Consider the following 12,693-nt stretch of genomic DNA (forward strand, 5'->3'; position numbering starts at 1 on the left):
CCGGGCCTTGGAGCCTTTGTGGTAAAGAGAGATAACTAAGGAAGTTGAAAAGAAGTAACCAGAGGATGGAAGTAAAACTCTTAGACATTCACATGAACTGAAAGAATAGACTCATGATAATGATACTAGGATTAACTATGTTGAATGCTACTGAGAATTATAGCGAGATAAGGCCTAAATTCTGGTGTTTGGATTTAGTAAATGGACCTTAGAAGGAAGAAGGCAGAAAGCAGGAGTGAATGTACTGTGAACAGCATCAGCTGCCTGACCAGCATCCTCAACCTTTAGTCCTTGATTTTGTTCCAGTCTAACATGTTCTTTCACCACCCCAACACCCTATACAACTCCAGAGATGCTGACTCCATCCTCAGCTCCTGATAACATTATTTAAAACAAATTGTGCCAATCCCATATTCCTTACTTATCTCTAATGGTTTAGGAATCCAGACTTAAGCCAATCAGTGTATAACAATCCTTTGGATGACTGTTAATGGTCCAAGACTGTGCACATGAACTTATTTGTCCAATTAAATTGAAGAGAAGAATTTATAACATTTGATTGTAAGAGAGGCCCTCCATCTTTCCTGATGGAAATAAATAAGGAAGCATGTTTTCCTAGTTGGTGCTGGAAGCTATCTATGACCAAGAAAGAAACCTGCCAAGGTTAAAGATAATACACAGAGGAAGGAAGAGCTCAATAATTTCAGAGGTACTAAGTTGTAGCTTATGTCGTGCATAGAACAACCATCTCTCCCTACCTTTGGACTTTCTAGATTCACAGATACACTGGCATATTATGCTTATTAGGGAAACTTACTATTACAGTCATTTGAAGGCCCAGTTAAGATATTATAAATTAACTAGAGGCCCACGAAATTTGTGCAGAGGTGGGCTCTCTAGGCCTGGCTGGAGATCAGGGCCTATCGGGGCCGTCTTGCCCAGTCCTGATCAGGGCTGGGCAGGCCAGGGCCTGCTGGCTGCCAGACAGGGCCTGGGGGCCTGCCGGCTGCTGGATAGGGCCTGCTAGACTGGGGGGTGGGGAGGTAGGGAGGTTGGGGAGGGGCTGCCGGAGGTTTGCTGGCTGGGGGGAGGGACCGGGAAATGTTGGCTGGCTGTGGGAGGTTGGCTGTTGGAGTGCACTGACCACCAGGGGGCAGCTCCTGCATTGAGTGTCTGCCCCATGGTGGTCAGTGCGTGTCATGGCAACTGGTCGACTGGTCAGTCCAGTCGTTCGGACATCCTTAGCACTGCTGAAGAGGCAGGTGAGGCTCCCACCACCACCGCTATACTGGCAGCCATCAGCCTGCCTTGTGGCTGAGCAGAGCTCCTCCCATGTGAGAGTGCCCTGACCACCAGAGGGCAGCTTCTGCATTGAGCGTCTGACCCCTGGTGGTCAGTGTGTGTCATAGTGATCAGTCATTCCCAGTCCTTCTGCTGTTAGGGTCAGTTTGCATATTACCCTTTTACTATATAGGATAGAGGCCTGGTGCACAGGTGGGGGCTGTCTGGTTTGCCCTGAAGGGTGTCCCAGATCAGGGTGGGGGTCTGCTTGGGTACCTGGCCAGCCTGGATGAGGGGATGATGGCTGTTTTCAGCTGGTCACATCCCCTTCAGGGTGGGGGTCCCCACTGGGGTGCCTGGCCAGTCTGGGTGAGGGGCTGAGGGCTATTTTCAGGCTGGTGGGCTACTGAAGCGCCCAGCCTCTCCTTTTTTCTTTTTTCTTCTGGGATTAATTTACCTTCTATAGCTGTCACTGGAGCTGAGAGCCGGCTCCAGCTCTGTGGCCGTTGCCAGCTGAAAGCAGGTATCTGGGTTTGTTTAGATTCTATAATTGAAACTCTGTTGCCATCACTGGCCGCTCTAAGCTCTGAGGCCCTGCTGGCTGAAAGCAGGTACCTGGGGTTTGTTTAGGTTCTATAATGGCAACATTGTTGCATCCGGAGCTCAGAGCTGGGCTGCGGCAGGCGGGGAACCTTGGCTTTCCCCGTCACTGGAGCAAGCAAGCCTCATGTTTGCTTCAGCTGCCTGGCTGCCCACCACCATCTTGGCTGGCAGTTAATTTGCATATCTCGCTGATTAGCCAATGGGAAGGGTAACGAAGTTACGGTTAATTACCATGTTTCTCTATTATTAGATAGGATAGCTAGTGCTATTAGTCTGTCCAGTTGGGGAATTTTCTCCTGCTTAGGAGAGCTTCAAGGTTATAGAGGTAGATGAATGGGTTGGAAAGTGACAAGAAGAGGGTGGCTAATGGATATTGAGAAATTAGAGATGTTAATGGGGCAGATAATGCACTGGCATTAAAAACAATGTAGTGGCAGACATACTTAAGCAAGTAAGTTAGAGAAAAAGTAATTTTTCACATGCTGATTTCAACACATGCTGAAACAATACCCAACTCAGCATTATAATGAATTATATGATAGTCCTTGGCTTTTAAAATTCTCAAGGGGTGAATTTTCAAAGGCTTGATTATATATAAACATATATTTTTCTAGGTAAATGCCTCCTTGGAGGATGAGGTTCTACAGAGGTGGAGGAGAGGTTCCAAGGGTTAAGGAAGTGTCGGAACTGAGTGGTTAGTGATGGCTAATCTGTGGGATTGTTGTCACTCAGGGTGCTCGGCAGGAGCTGCCGTAGAGAAGGAGGCTCTAGGTTTGGAGAAGGGCATTGGAAATACTTTTGAATTTTTGTTAGTGCTCTGTGTTATGTCTGTAGCTCCCACTATTTTTAAGGTACACTTGTGAATTATTTTAAACAGTAGGAATCTGTGCTAACCAAAAGCATTCGCAGCTAGCCTTCAGTGGCCTGATGTTACAGCCACATAAAACTTTAGTCGGGTTGGATATTTATATGTTTAACAATAATTTATTGAGTTTTCAGTGGGGAAAAAGGCTAAGAAATTACTTCTGATATAAAAGTTAACATTTTCCTAGCAATGGAGGGTCATGTGGTTGTATAAAATCTATAACCTTCACTTAGTAATTCAACACATGCTGAAACAATACCCAACTCAGCATTATAATGAATTATATGATAGTCCTTGGCTTTTAAAATTCTCAAGGGGTGAATTTTCAAAGGCTTTGTTATATATAAAAATATTTTTTCCAGGTAAATGCCTCCTTGGAGGATTAGGTTCTACAAAGGTAATTTCTGAAGTAACTGAAAATTAAGCTTTTCAAGCAAAACATGCTTTTATTTCAACCATATTTGATGTAAACATTTTAAAAATGAAATATACATATCACTTATATAATGTAGTCATACTTAGTCTATGCATCATAATTATGAACATCAATTAGGTAACTGTGCTGTGGTATAGTGACTCAGGACAATTGACTGGATTGTGTTTAGTTTCCTCATTTACTGTCAAAATATCTGATTCCACTGATTATTGTACACATCTACCTCCCACAGTCCTCCTTTTATTCCTAATTGTTTTCTTCTAATTTATTTTAGGACTGGGGAATCAGATAGCCAAACTTACTTAATTGCTTGTAAAGTAGACATAGATAGGCTCTGAATAAGTATCTGAAATAACTTACTCTTATGATATGTGTTAGGAATATATCACTTTCTAAAGGGCCTTTTGTAGGTTCTGAACACTTGAGGTTACTAGTACATGACTTCAATATCAGCAATATATTACTAAAGCTTTTATACAGATTTTGATTTTGATTATGTAGAATTACAATGAATAGAATTGCTGTTACTATTAATCAATTGAAATCTTCATAGCTTAGTTAGATAAGCATAGCCTCATAAAATTTTCCAGCTGCAAAAGACCTTAGAGAACTATGTTCCAAGGTTAGGTTTAATATATTATTGTCAAAACATATTTTGAAAGAGTCATCTATAAAGGATATTGAATATCTTGCTACAAGAATGAGGGATATTAAAAAGTTTGATATGAATATGTCACTCAATCAGATTGTCATGATTCTTCTTGAAGAAAAATTGAAACTGGAGTTTCCTAATATTGAAACTAAGCATAATTTTTATACTACATTTACTTAAAAATTATCTTCATAGTCTTTAATAAAACTATCTTGAAACATTACTACAATAAATAAGGAAAAATATTCCCTCAACTCCCACATTAATTTATTCAAGATTAATTTAAAGTATAGTTATGAACATACAAATGAGTCATTAAGTATTTAATGTTAATGACAGGAATATGACTGCTAAATTTAGAAGACATAATCAAACTTGTTAACAAGAACATGCTGTATATTTGAATTGAGAAAATAATTTTAACACTGTAATAATCAAGATGAGCCACTGAACTTTAGAGGAAGAAATGACCCTAGTGATGGTCTAGTTACAGACTTACTAAAATTTGAAATTATCTAATCTTCTTTGGAGAAATTGAGTCTTAGAAGGTTGAAGTGAATTGCCCATGGTTACACAGAGAATCTTCCTCCCTCCCTCTCTTCCTTCCTCCCTTCCTTCCTTCCTTCCTTCCTTCCTCCTTCCCTCCCTTCCTTCCTTCCTTCCTCCTTCCCTCCCTTCCTTCCTTCCTTCCTTCCTTCCTTCCTTCCTTCCTTCCTTCCTTCCTTCCTCCCTCCCTCCCTCCCTCCCTCCCTCCCTCCCTCCCTCCCTCCCTCCCTTCCTTCCTTCCTTCCTTCCTTCCTTCCTTCCTTCCTTCCTTCCTTCCTTCCTTCCTCTCATTCATTCATTCCTCACACATTTACTATATGTCTAATATATGCCAGGAAGCACGTAAGACTTTTGCACCACACAATTTAAAAATATTTCCAAGAAATTCATAATCTAATAGTAAAAATGGGACTGGATCCCAACATAAGAACTAGACTTCTGATGGTTGGGACTTGGCTGCTTTCCAGCACACCTTCACACCTCATTTGCTATATCAACAGTTCAGAAGACCTTGATTCTATTCTGTAGACCCTAACTTTTGACACATTATTTTCAGGATTTTAGGACCTATTTTCCCCATTATAGCCTAAAAATATAAGTGTCTTAGTCTATTTCTCTGGTCTGCTTTAATAACAACTAATATAATATTTATGAAAAAATATATAAATTTATCTTATGGAATTGACTCACATGATTGTGGAGACTTAGAGAGTCAAAATCTGACGGGCTGGCAGGCTGGAGACACAGGAAAGAGTGGCAATGTGAATCCAAAGACAGTCTGTCATAGAACCATGAAGAGCCAATGTTGCAGATGAATTCTGAAGGGAGTCTTCTCAAGAATCCCCTCTTTCTTGGGTATGTCAGCCTTTTGTTGTATTCATGCCATCAACTGACTGGATGAAGCCCACCCACGTTATGTAGGGCAACCTGCTTTACTTAAAGCTCACCAATTTAAATGTAAATCTTATCCCAAGACACTGTTTGTTTTTTTTTGTTTGTTTTTTTTTTGTTTTGTTTTTGTTTTTTTTTGTAAAACTGGGCCATTTTAATGTTCTTTACAATAGAATAAATAATTCTCTTGATGATTGCAGACATGTTAGCTGTTTGATAGCACTCAGAAACATCATAGTAAAGGAATTTTCCTGATTGGGGCATAATCTTCAACAATTACAAAGTTACTTGTATGAAACTGCTGTCAAACCAGTAAGACTGCATTTATGCATCCATCATTTTCAGGATTGTTGGTAACCTGAGCATATTTTCCCCAAATAACCTTGCCTCCTTGTGTCACAAGGCCCAACTCACTCACGTTCACCTCGATGACAGTACCTTTGGTAATAACACCCAAGGTTGTATAAAGTGGGGAGGAGGGATTCTTCTTTACACCAAGTATTGGCAGGCAAAAGGTAGCTTTCAGTTCAGGATGTGTTACATGGGCCTTCTTGAAACGTAAGCCCATTGGCCTAATGAACCTTTCATATTTAGGTGGTTTTCGAGTAAAGCCATCTCCAACAAAGCAGACTTTAGTAACCATCCTCTTCCATGCTTTTTTCTTTCTCTTTCCTGTTCGAATAACTTTTAATACCTCTGTTTCTCCCTGGGCACGAACTTTGGGCAGAGGGACTTCCCATTTTCCCGCTTTTTCTTTTCGTTTTTGTTTAATCATATTGGAAAGTACTTTAGCGCGGGACTGTCCCTCTCTGTCCAGTAGATATGCAGGTACTGCTCCTTGTGGAGTCTTTTCATCATTCTTTTGTTTGGTGTTTCGTTTTTTATGCATCTTGATAGTCTTTTTCATCTGTATTTTCTCGGCATGGCGCTGTTTATGGTAGAGCTTAGCCTTCAGACCGATCATCTTTTTCGCCTTCTTTGAACGTTCGTGAGCTTCTCGACCTTCCTTCTTTCTCTTTTTCTCATGGTAATCCAAACGGTATCCATAGCGCTTCCGGTGTAACTCAATATACTCGTTTTGTGGCATGGTGACGGCCGCCGGGCCGCCGGGTGCAGTCCCCCGGGCGCGAAGAAGCTCTCAATTCTCCCAAGACACTGTTACAGAAACATTCAGTATAATGTTTGACCAAATATCTGGGTACTGTGGTCCAGCTAGTTGACACATAAAATTAACCATTGTCTTCATGCTGATTAATAAATGTTTATAACCTGGGTTCTAGTCTAGTTTAGTTTGAAATAAATATAGGAGTAATTGTTTTACTCCTCCAGGACAGTTTTTTTTTTCATCTGGAAGTTGAATGTTGTGAATAGATAATTTGTAATATGCTTAGGTATTACATTCTGTTCATCTTTGAGCCTTAATTAAAACTAATCAGAATTCATCAGAGTTTGAATTAAAATAGTGTATCAAGGAAATAATCATACAATTTATTCATTCAACAATATTAATTTAAAGAATAAATTTGCCCTAGCTGGTTTTGCTCAGTGGATAGAGCGTTGGCCTGCAGACTGAAGGGTCCCGGGTTCAGTTCTGACCAAGGGCGCATGCCCAGGTTGCAGGCTCGATCCCCAGTAGGGAACATGCAGGAGGCAGTTGATCAATGATTCTCTCTCATCATTGATGTTTCTATCTCTCTCTCTTTCTCTCCCTTCCTCTCTGAAATCAAGTATATTTTTTTAAAAAAATTAATTAATTTAGTGCTTCTTCTCAGGTGCCACCTAAAGCATTATTCCATATTATGAATTCAAATTAAACTTTGAAGACAGCTTTTGTTTCTAAAAGTGAAAGTTTCAAAACTTGAGATTTCATGACTGCTCATTTCCAGTTTATTTATATTTGCTCACCAACCATATTTCATTTCATTGCTCTTAACTAGAGTTGTAAATGTATTCAATTCACATTTTAATTAATCAGCAAATCTAATAAACCAGTCAATCAAATATCCACTATGCACAGGCTATTTGACTAAGCAATTTAAAGTCTTGAAATGTGACTGTGGTGTATGCCCCTATTTGAGGGGAGGTGGAGAATGAGGTTTCAACCTCAAGGGATATTTTTCATTACCTTGGATCAAAGAAGCTTTTACTAAAGAGAAAGGGCAGAAAATGCCATCTGCCTTTAGTAAATAACTTTAAGGGAGGTTTAAAAATTTTCCAAAGAGCAAAGCTATGAAGTGCTATGCATAATAAATGCTCATTTATATGTTGTAACATTAATAAAGTACAAACATTTTCATGTCTGAAATCAGGCCAGATTCCTGAGCAGCTTTGAAGGATGATAATTATTTATATTTTTATTTATTCTAATTTTATTTAAAACTACGTAGATTATATATATTTATAAGAATATATAGAGAATATCTATATATATTCATAAGAATAAGTTGACCTTCCTGTTCGCTCATAACTGAATGAAGAATTTCAGTAATACTTGCTACCTATAATTTAGAAGGCTAGGACACATTTATACTAATAATTGAATATCAATGGTACTGCATATAGGAGATACTCAATAAATATGTGCTGAGTAAATAAATAGATAAATATTAGCCTTGAGGAATTTTGACTAAAAAAAGGATAGATAGTGGCTTTATTGTCACAAAACATACATTTATATGCAAAAGCACTGTAGATCAGGTTTATCACAGCGGCAGTGAGCTGTTTCTTTTTCCCCAGGAGGAAATGCAACTGCAGTGAAGTCCACCCTTGAGGTTCTGGTGAATGATGCTTTGGTGATTAGATCAAAGAGCAAGGCTCGAACAGCGGAATGAAAAATAACCATTAGATGCTCTAGTCAAATATGCACTATGTTTCATTGTTTTTTTCTTACATGAAAAAGGTGGCTGGCTTCGGTCACAATTTCCATTGTGGTTCTTGTTTTCACTTTCAGACAGACAGCCCAGATGTTTGAAACAATGCCGAGTTTTTTAATAATGATGAAGTCAGAAGCTGCCAGATGGAGACATTTGAGTAATGAACCTGAGTGTATTGAGAATCTATTGCAAAACTTTGTAAAAAATATATCTTTAAGTGGACTATCGTCACTAAATTTAAAAGAGAATAGTTCAGCTCTTAATTACGAAATGAATGCATTCAGGTAAACTCTTCATCTTATGACAAACACATTTGTCTTCCTAGTCTCCTACGCCCATGGCAAACATTACCAGTGTGAATTACCCATAAATCTGTGTTCATTCTGAACTCATTAAATTTGGGAACATTGCCATTTCATCTTAACTGTCTCCTGAGTACACTGAATTGCAGCAAGGTACCAGGGACCTGGGCTTGGAGCTAATAAAACTTTCACTTTCTTCCCACCCTGTCTGCCTCTGAGCCTGTCTTCAGAAAGGACCGCGCCTGAGCAATACCATCCAAGGAAGACCTTGTTCCCTTAAAGACGATCATAAACGGTGATTACACAACATTTACAAATATACTTTTACATGAGTATTCAACTGAGACTAGAGACACTAAGATTATTCTTGCTCATGGGTCAGTGCTCAACCACTGAGACACACCGGCCAAGTGGGAGTAATACTATTTTTAAATGGTTTTAGCAGCAGATAATTGATCTCTAAATAAGCATTAAGTAAATACTAAAATCATATTAAACTGCCTTTTCATATCTGTTGTCTACCTAGAATGAAAATAGTGTTTAATAGTGTTTTGATGATTTTTAGGTGTCAAGCTACCTGCAGTTACTTAACTGAATCAGTATTTTTTAAGCATCTACTGGTAAATAGGGTTTTCCTTTTGGAGAAATGTGGATTAAAACTGGACATTATGTGGTTTACTTCAATGGATAGAAACCTCTGAATACCCAGCAGCTGAATACATGAACATATAGGCAGAGAATTTTAACCTGCCAGAGCTCACCATAGTAGATGCAAGTATAACAGCTGCCTTTTCAACTTCCTTCTTTCCCCATCCCAACTCCTTAGAATTGAAAGGTGGTGTCTAATTGGGGAATGTGCTCTTCCCCCAGAGAAGCTCCAGTCTCCTATCCCCTGTCTCCTTTGGCTCCACTGCTAATGTGCGCACACTCCCACAGTCACTCCCCACATGCACACGTGCACACGTGCACACATACACACACACATAACACCGTGGAGCTTGAGAAATAAAACAAAATAAAATAGAATAGTTGTTACCCACCAAAATTTGGAGTATGTAGGATCCATTATACATTCTTAAGCATGGGAGTAATATTATTATTATTATTATTATTATTACTATTATTATTATTATTATTATTATTTAACTTTTTCCTTCGCAACAATGATAACTTGGGTTCTATTCATTTTCTTTTTCTTTTTTAAATATGTTTTTATTGATTTCAGAGATAAGGGAGAGGGAGAGATAGAAACATCAATAATGAGAATCATAGACCGGCTGCCTCCTGCACAACCCCTGCTGGGGATTGAGCTCGCATACCAGGCATGTGCCCTGACCAGGAATCAAACCATGACCTTCCAAGTTCATGGGTTGACGTTCAACCACTGAGCAACACCAGCTGGGTGGGAGTAATATTATTTTTAAGTGGTTTTAGCAGCAGGTCCATCTGGCAGTGAAGCTGTGCTGTGCTTGCCAGATTAATTTATCAACTTGAGGCAGTGTTTATTGATGTCCTGTATGTAGTGGGAACAATGAGACAGGGACATTTATCTGGAAATGACTGCACTGAACCAGCCATGAGTGAATAAGGGTCTTTTCTAAGTGATATGATGGAGAGATGGATGGGAGTTGAAGGGTAGAAAGAGGCACAGATGTTTCTTAGTTTGGATAAAAGAAGAGGGGTGACTCATGGGGATAGAGAATAAAAGGAGACATTTGCTTTTAGGCATGCCACTTCATGATCATGCTGTCTATCCAAGTGAATATGCTGTGTGGGCAGCTGGAGATGGATGATTGAAACTCAGGAGAGGGAAGGCAGGAAAATGAGGGTTTGAAATACAGAGCTGTGGGATCTTTTGTATCAGTTTCAGTATCTTATTCAGTTCAAGGCTACACTGCCTTCTTTGATTCTTACTTCTTTTTCCATTGTCAGTTAAATAGAAAGAATTTAAAATTTTCTTCATTCTGGTCTAATTATACCTTGACTAGACTATCATAGTACCTTATAAATTTGCCTCTTAATTTGTTTTTACCTTGTCCTAGATTAGAATGTCATACATGACTTTACAAGCCTTGATATTCCAAATAGCTCTGTACAAGTAGTATTTTTGGCTTTTAGTTATTTAGAGGATCCGAGCCAGACGTCCCTTAGCCTGGCTTTTTAGCTCCAGTCCACCATTTGCAATGTACTAGTTCATTATTTTCCCCCATGAACCCTGTGCTATAGCAGATTGATCTACTCACTGACCATCATGCATACTTGATAACTTTCCCTCTCTATGTACTGCTTATGCTGGTCCTGGATACCATTTCTAAGTCAGAACGCCAAGTCCTAAGCATAGGCCAAATGCTGGTTCTAGAGTAAGCCCTTACTGAAGAGAATCCTTTTCTCAGTTCTTGGGCATTTCATTTCTGTACCTTAGGCCACTAATCACATTTTACTTCATATTAAAATTATTTAATAATCTTCCTTAAAAACACACACCTTTAAGTTCCTTGAAGACAATAACTATTTCTGAAAGAATTTGGAAATTTTGGGGTGTCTGCTATCATGTTTTGCACATAGCAGTATTCAATAGTTATTACAATAAATGTGCTTTCTCCTAATTGTATTAGATTTCCAATTTTTAGTTTGTGTTTTTTGGTTCATGTTTCTTGGCAAGCAAGAAAAAATAAATTGGCTTAACTTATGCCAAAAAGTCATTAAAAATCTGTGATGCAATGCACAATAATGAAGGAAAAGTTGAAACACCATCTCCTCCAAAACAAAGAAAGTGGGATTCCTGGGCACTTACTAGGAATTAAGGGAAAATCTTCTTGGTGTCTTATAATTGACATGAACCAGCTCCAACAGTTTTCCTTTTCTTAACATCATCTGGTCAAGATTGAAATTCTCTGAAGATGATTGGCTTTGACTGAGCCACCTGTCAGAAGTGGGTGGGACAACTTGGTGAACAGTTCTAGTGAAACTTCTAGTTCCAGTGAAGTGAAAACTGAGTTATTTCCCAAAGCAAAAGCAGAAGGAATAGATGCATAGGAGGAAAGAACAATAGATTCCAAAACATCCATTTTATAAAACCTTTGGGTTTAACTATATGCATTTTTTTTCAACCAACCAAAATTTATTGGGTGCCTGCTCTACCAGACAATTGCTCAGGCTGCATATATGAGTAAATTGTAATCCATATCTTTTTTTTAAAAAGGTTTACAATATAGTATGTTTTTATACCTTTCCTGATTCATTTGTCTTATTAAAAAGGATGGTTAAACAAAAGCCCAAGTCTCTTGAGAGCTTTTCATTGTATCATAGCTCTCTCATGCTCTATGTGACATCAGTGACAGATGAATGACCCATCTAGCATCCTGGCCTCTAAGTTCATTGAATTCCTCATCAGTAATAAGTGTGGTGGGAGACAAAAATCAGGTTTACAGGGACAGATTATAGAGTCTTGGAGGCTTTGGTAAGAAATTTAGATTTTATTTAAAGTGTGATTGAGAGCAACTGAGGAGTCCTGAACTCAGAGCAGGGTATTCTGGCAAGTATGTAAACATGGCATTATGAAAAAATCAGGGAGACAAGAGCGAGAGCAAGACATCTGTCAGCAGGTGTTGTAGTGGTTTAATTGTATATTAGACAAGGGCATAAACAGAGGTTAATTATGGAGCTAAGACTTGCTTAGGAAGTAGATATGGGGTTAAGGGAGGAATCACGAATGGTCTCTAAATGTATGGAGATTCCATTTTCTAAGATCTTATTTTATATTTAAATTACTGTGTGTGTGTTTTTTAATCCTCACTCAAGGATATTTTTCCATTGATTTTTAGGGAGAGTGGAAGAGAGAGGGAAAGACAGAAACATTGATGTGAGAGAAACACATTGATCAGTTGCCTCCTGCAAGAGCCCTGGCCAGGGCCCAGGCCAGGGAGGAGCCTGCAACCAAGGTACCGATTGTGTCCTTGACTAGAATCGAACCCAGGATCCTATGGTCTGCAGGCCAATGCTCTATCCATTGAGCCAAACCGGCTAGGGCTTAAATTACTTGAGATATGCCAAATTTTCTATCTCATTTCAACAACTAATCCACTGACTCTTCTATTATTTCCATATCAGTTCTATCCTGTATTCATTCCCGTTCTTATATAGTTTGGATCAATTATTCATTATTTCTACCACACTTATGAACATCTAAAAACCCTTACCTCGTTCTTCTACCATTGTACCTATCTGGTAAAGCACTGACCGAA

General features: G+C 39.0%; 1 protein-coding gene across 1 annotated transcript; it reads right to left on the reverse strand.

Annotated features, from left to right (window-relative positions):
• Positions 1–5,423: 5,423 nt before the first annotated feature.
• On the reverse strand, positions 5,424–6,417 carry LOC132230031 (ribosome biogenesis protein NSA2 homolog). Its single transcript, XM_059686854.1, has one exon. The coding sequence runs from the start codon at positions 6,359–6,361 to the stop codon at positions 5,579–5,581; it is 783 nt and encodes a 260-aa protein (XP_059542837.1). The 5' UTR covers positions 6,362–6,417; the 3' UTR covers positions 5,424–5,578.
• Positions 6,418–12,693: the final 6,276 nt, after the last annotated feature.

The sequence above is a fragment of the Myotis daubentonii genome, chromosome 3 (assembly GCF_963259705.1).
Source record: "Myotis daubentonii chromosome 3, mMyoDau2.1, whole genome shotgun sequence".
NCBI lineage: Eukaryota > Metazoa > Chordata > Mammalia > Chiroptera > Vespertilionidae > Myotis > Myotis daubentonii.

What these genes read in the sequence shown, in the direction of transcription:
- LOC132230031 (XM_059686854.1), bottom strand. Translation starts at nt 6,361, where the DNA reads ATGCCACAAAACGAGTATATTGAGTTACACCGGAAGCGCTATGGATAC.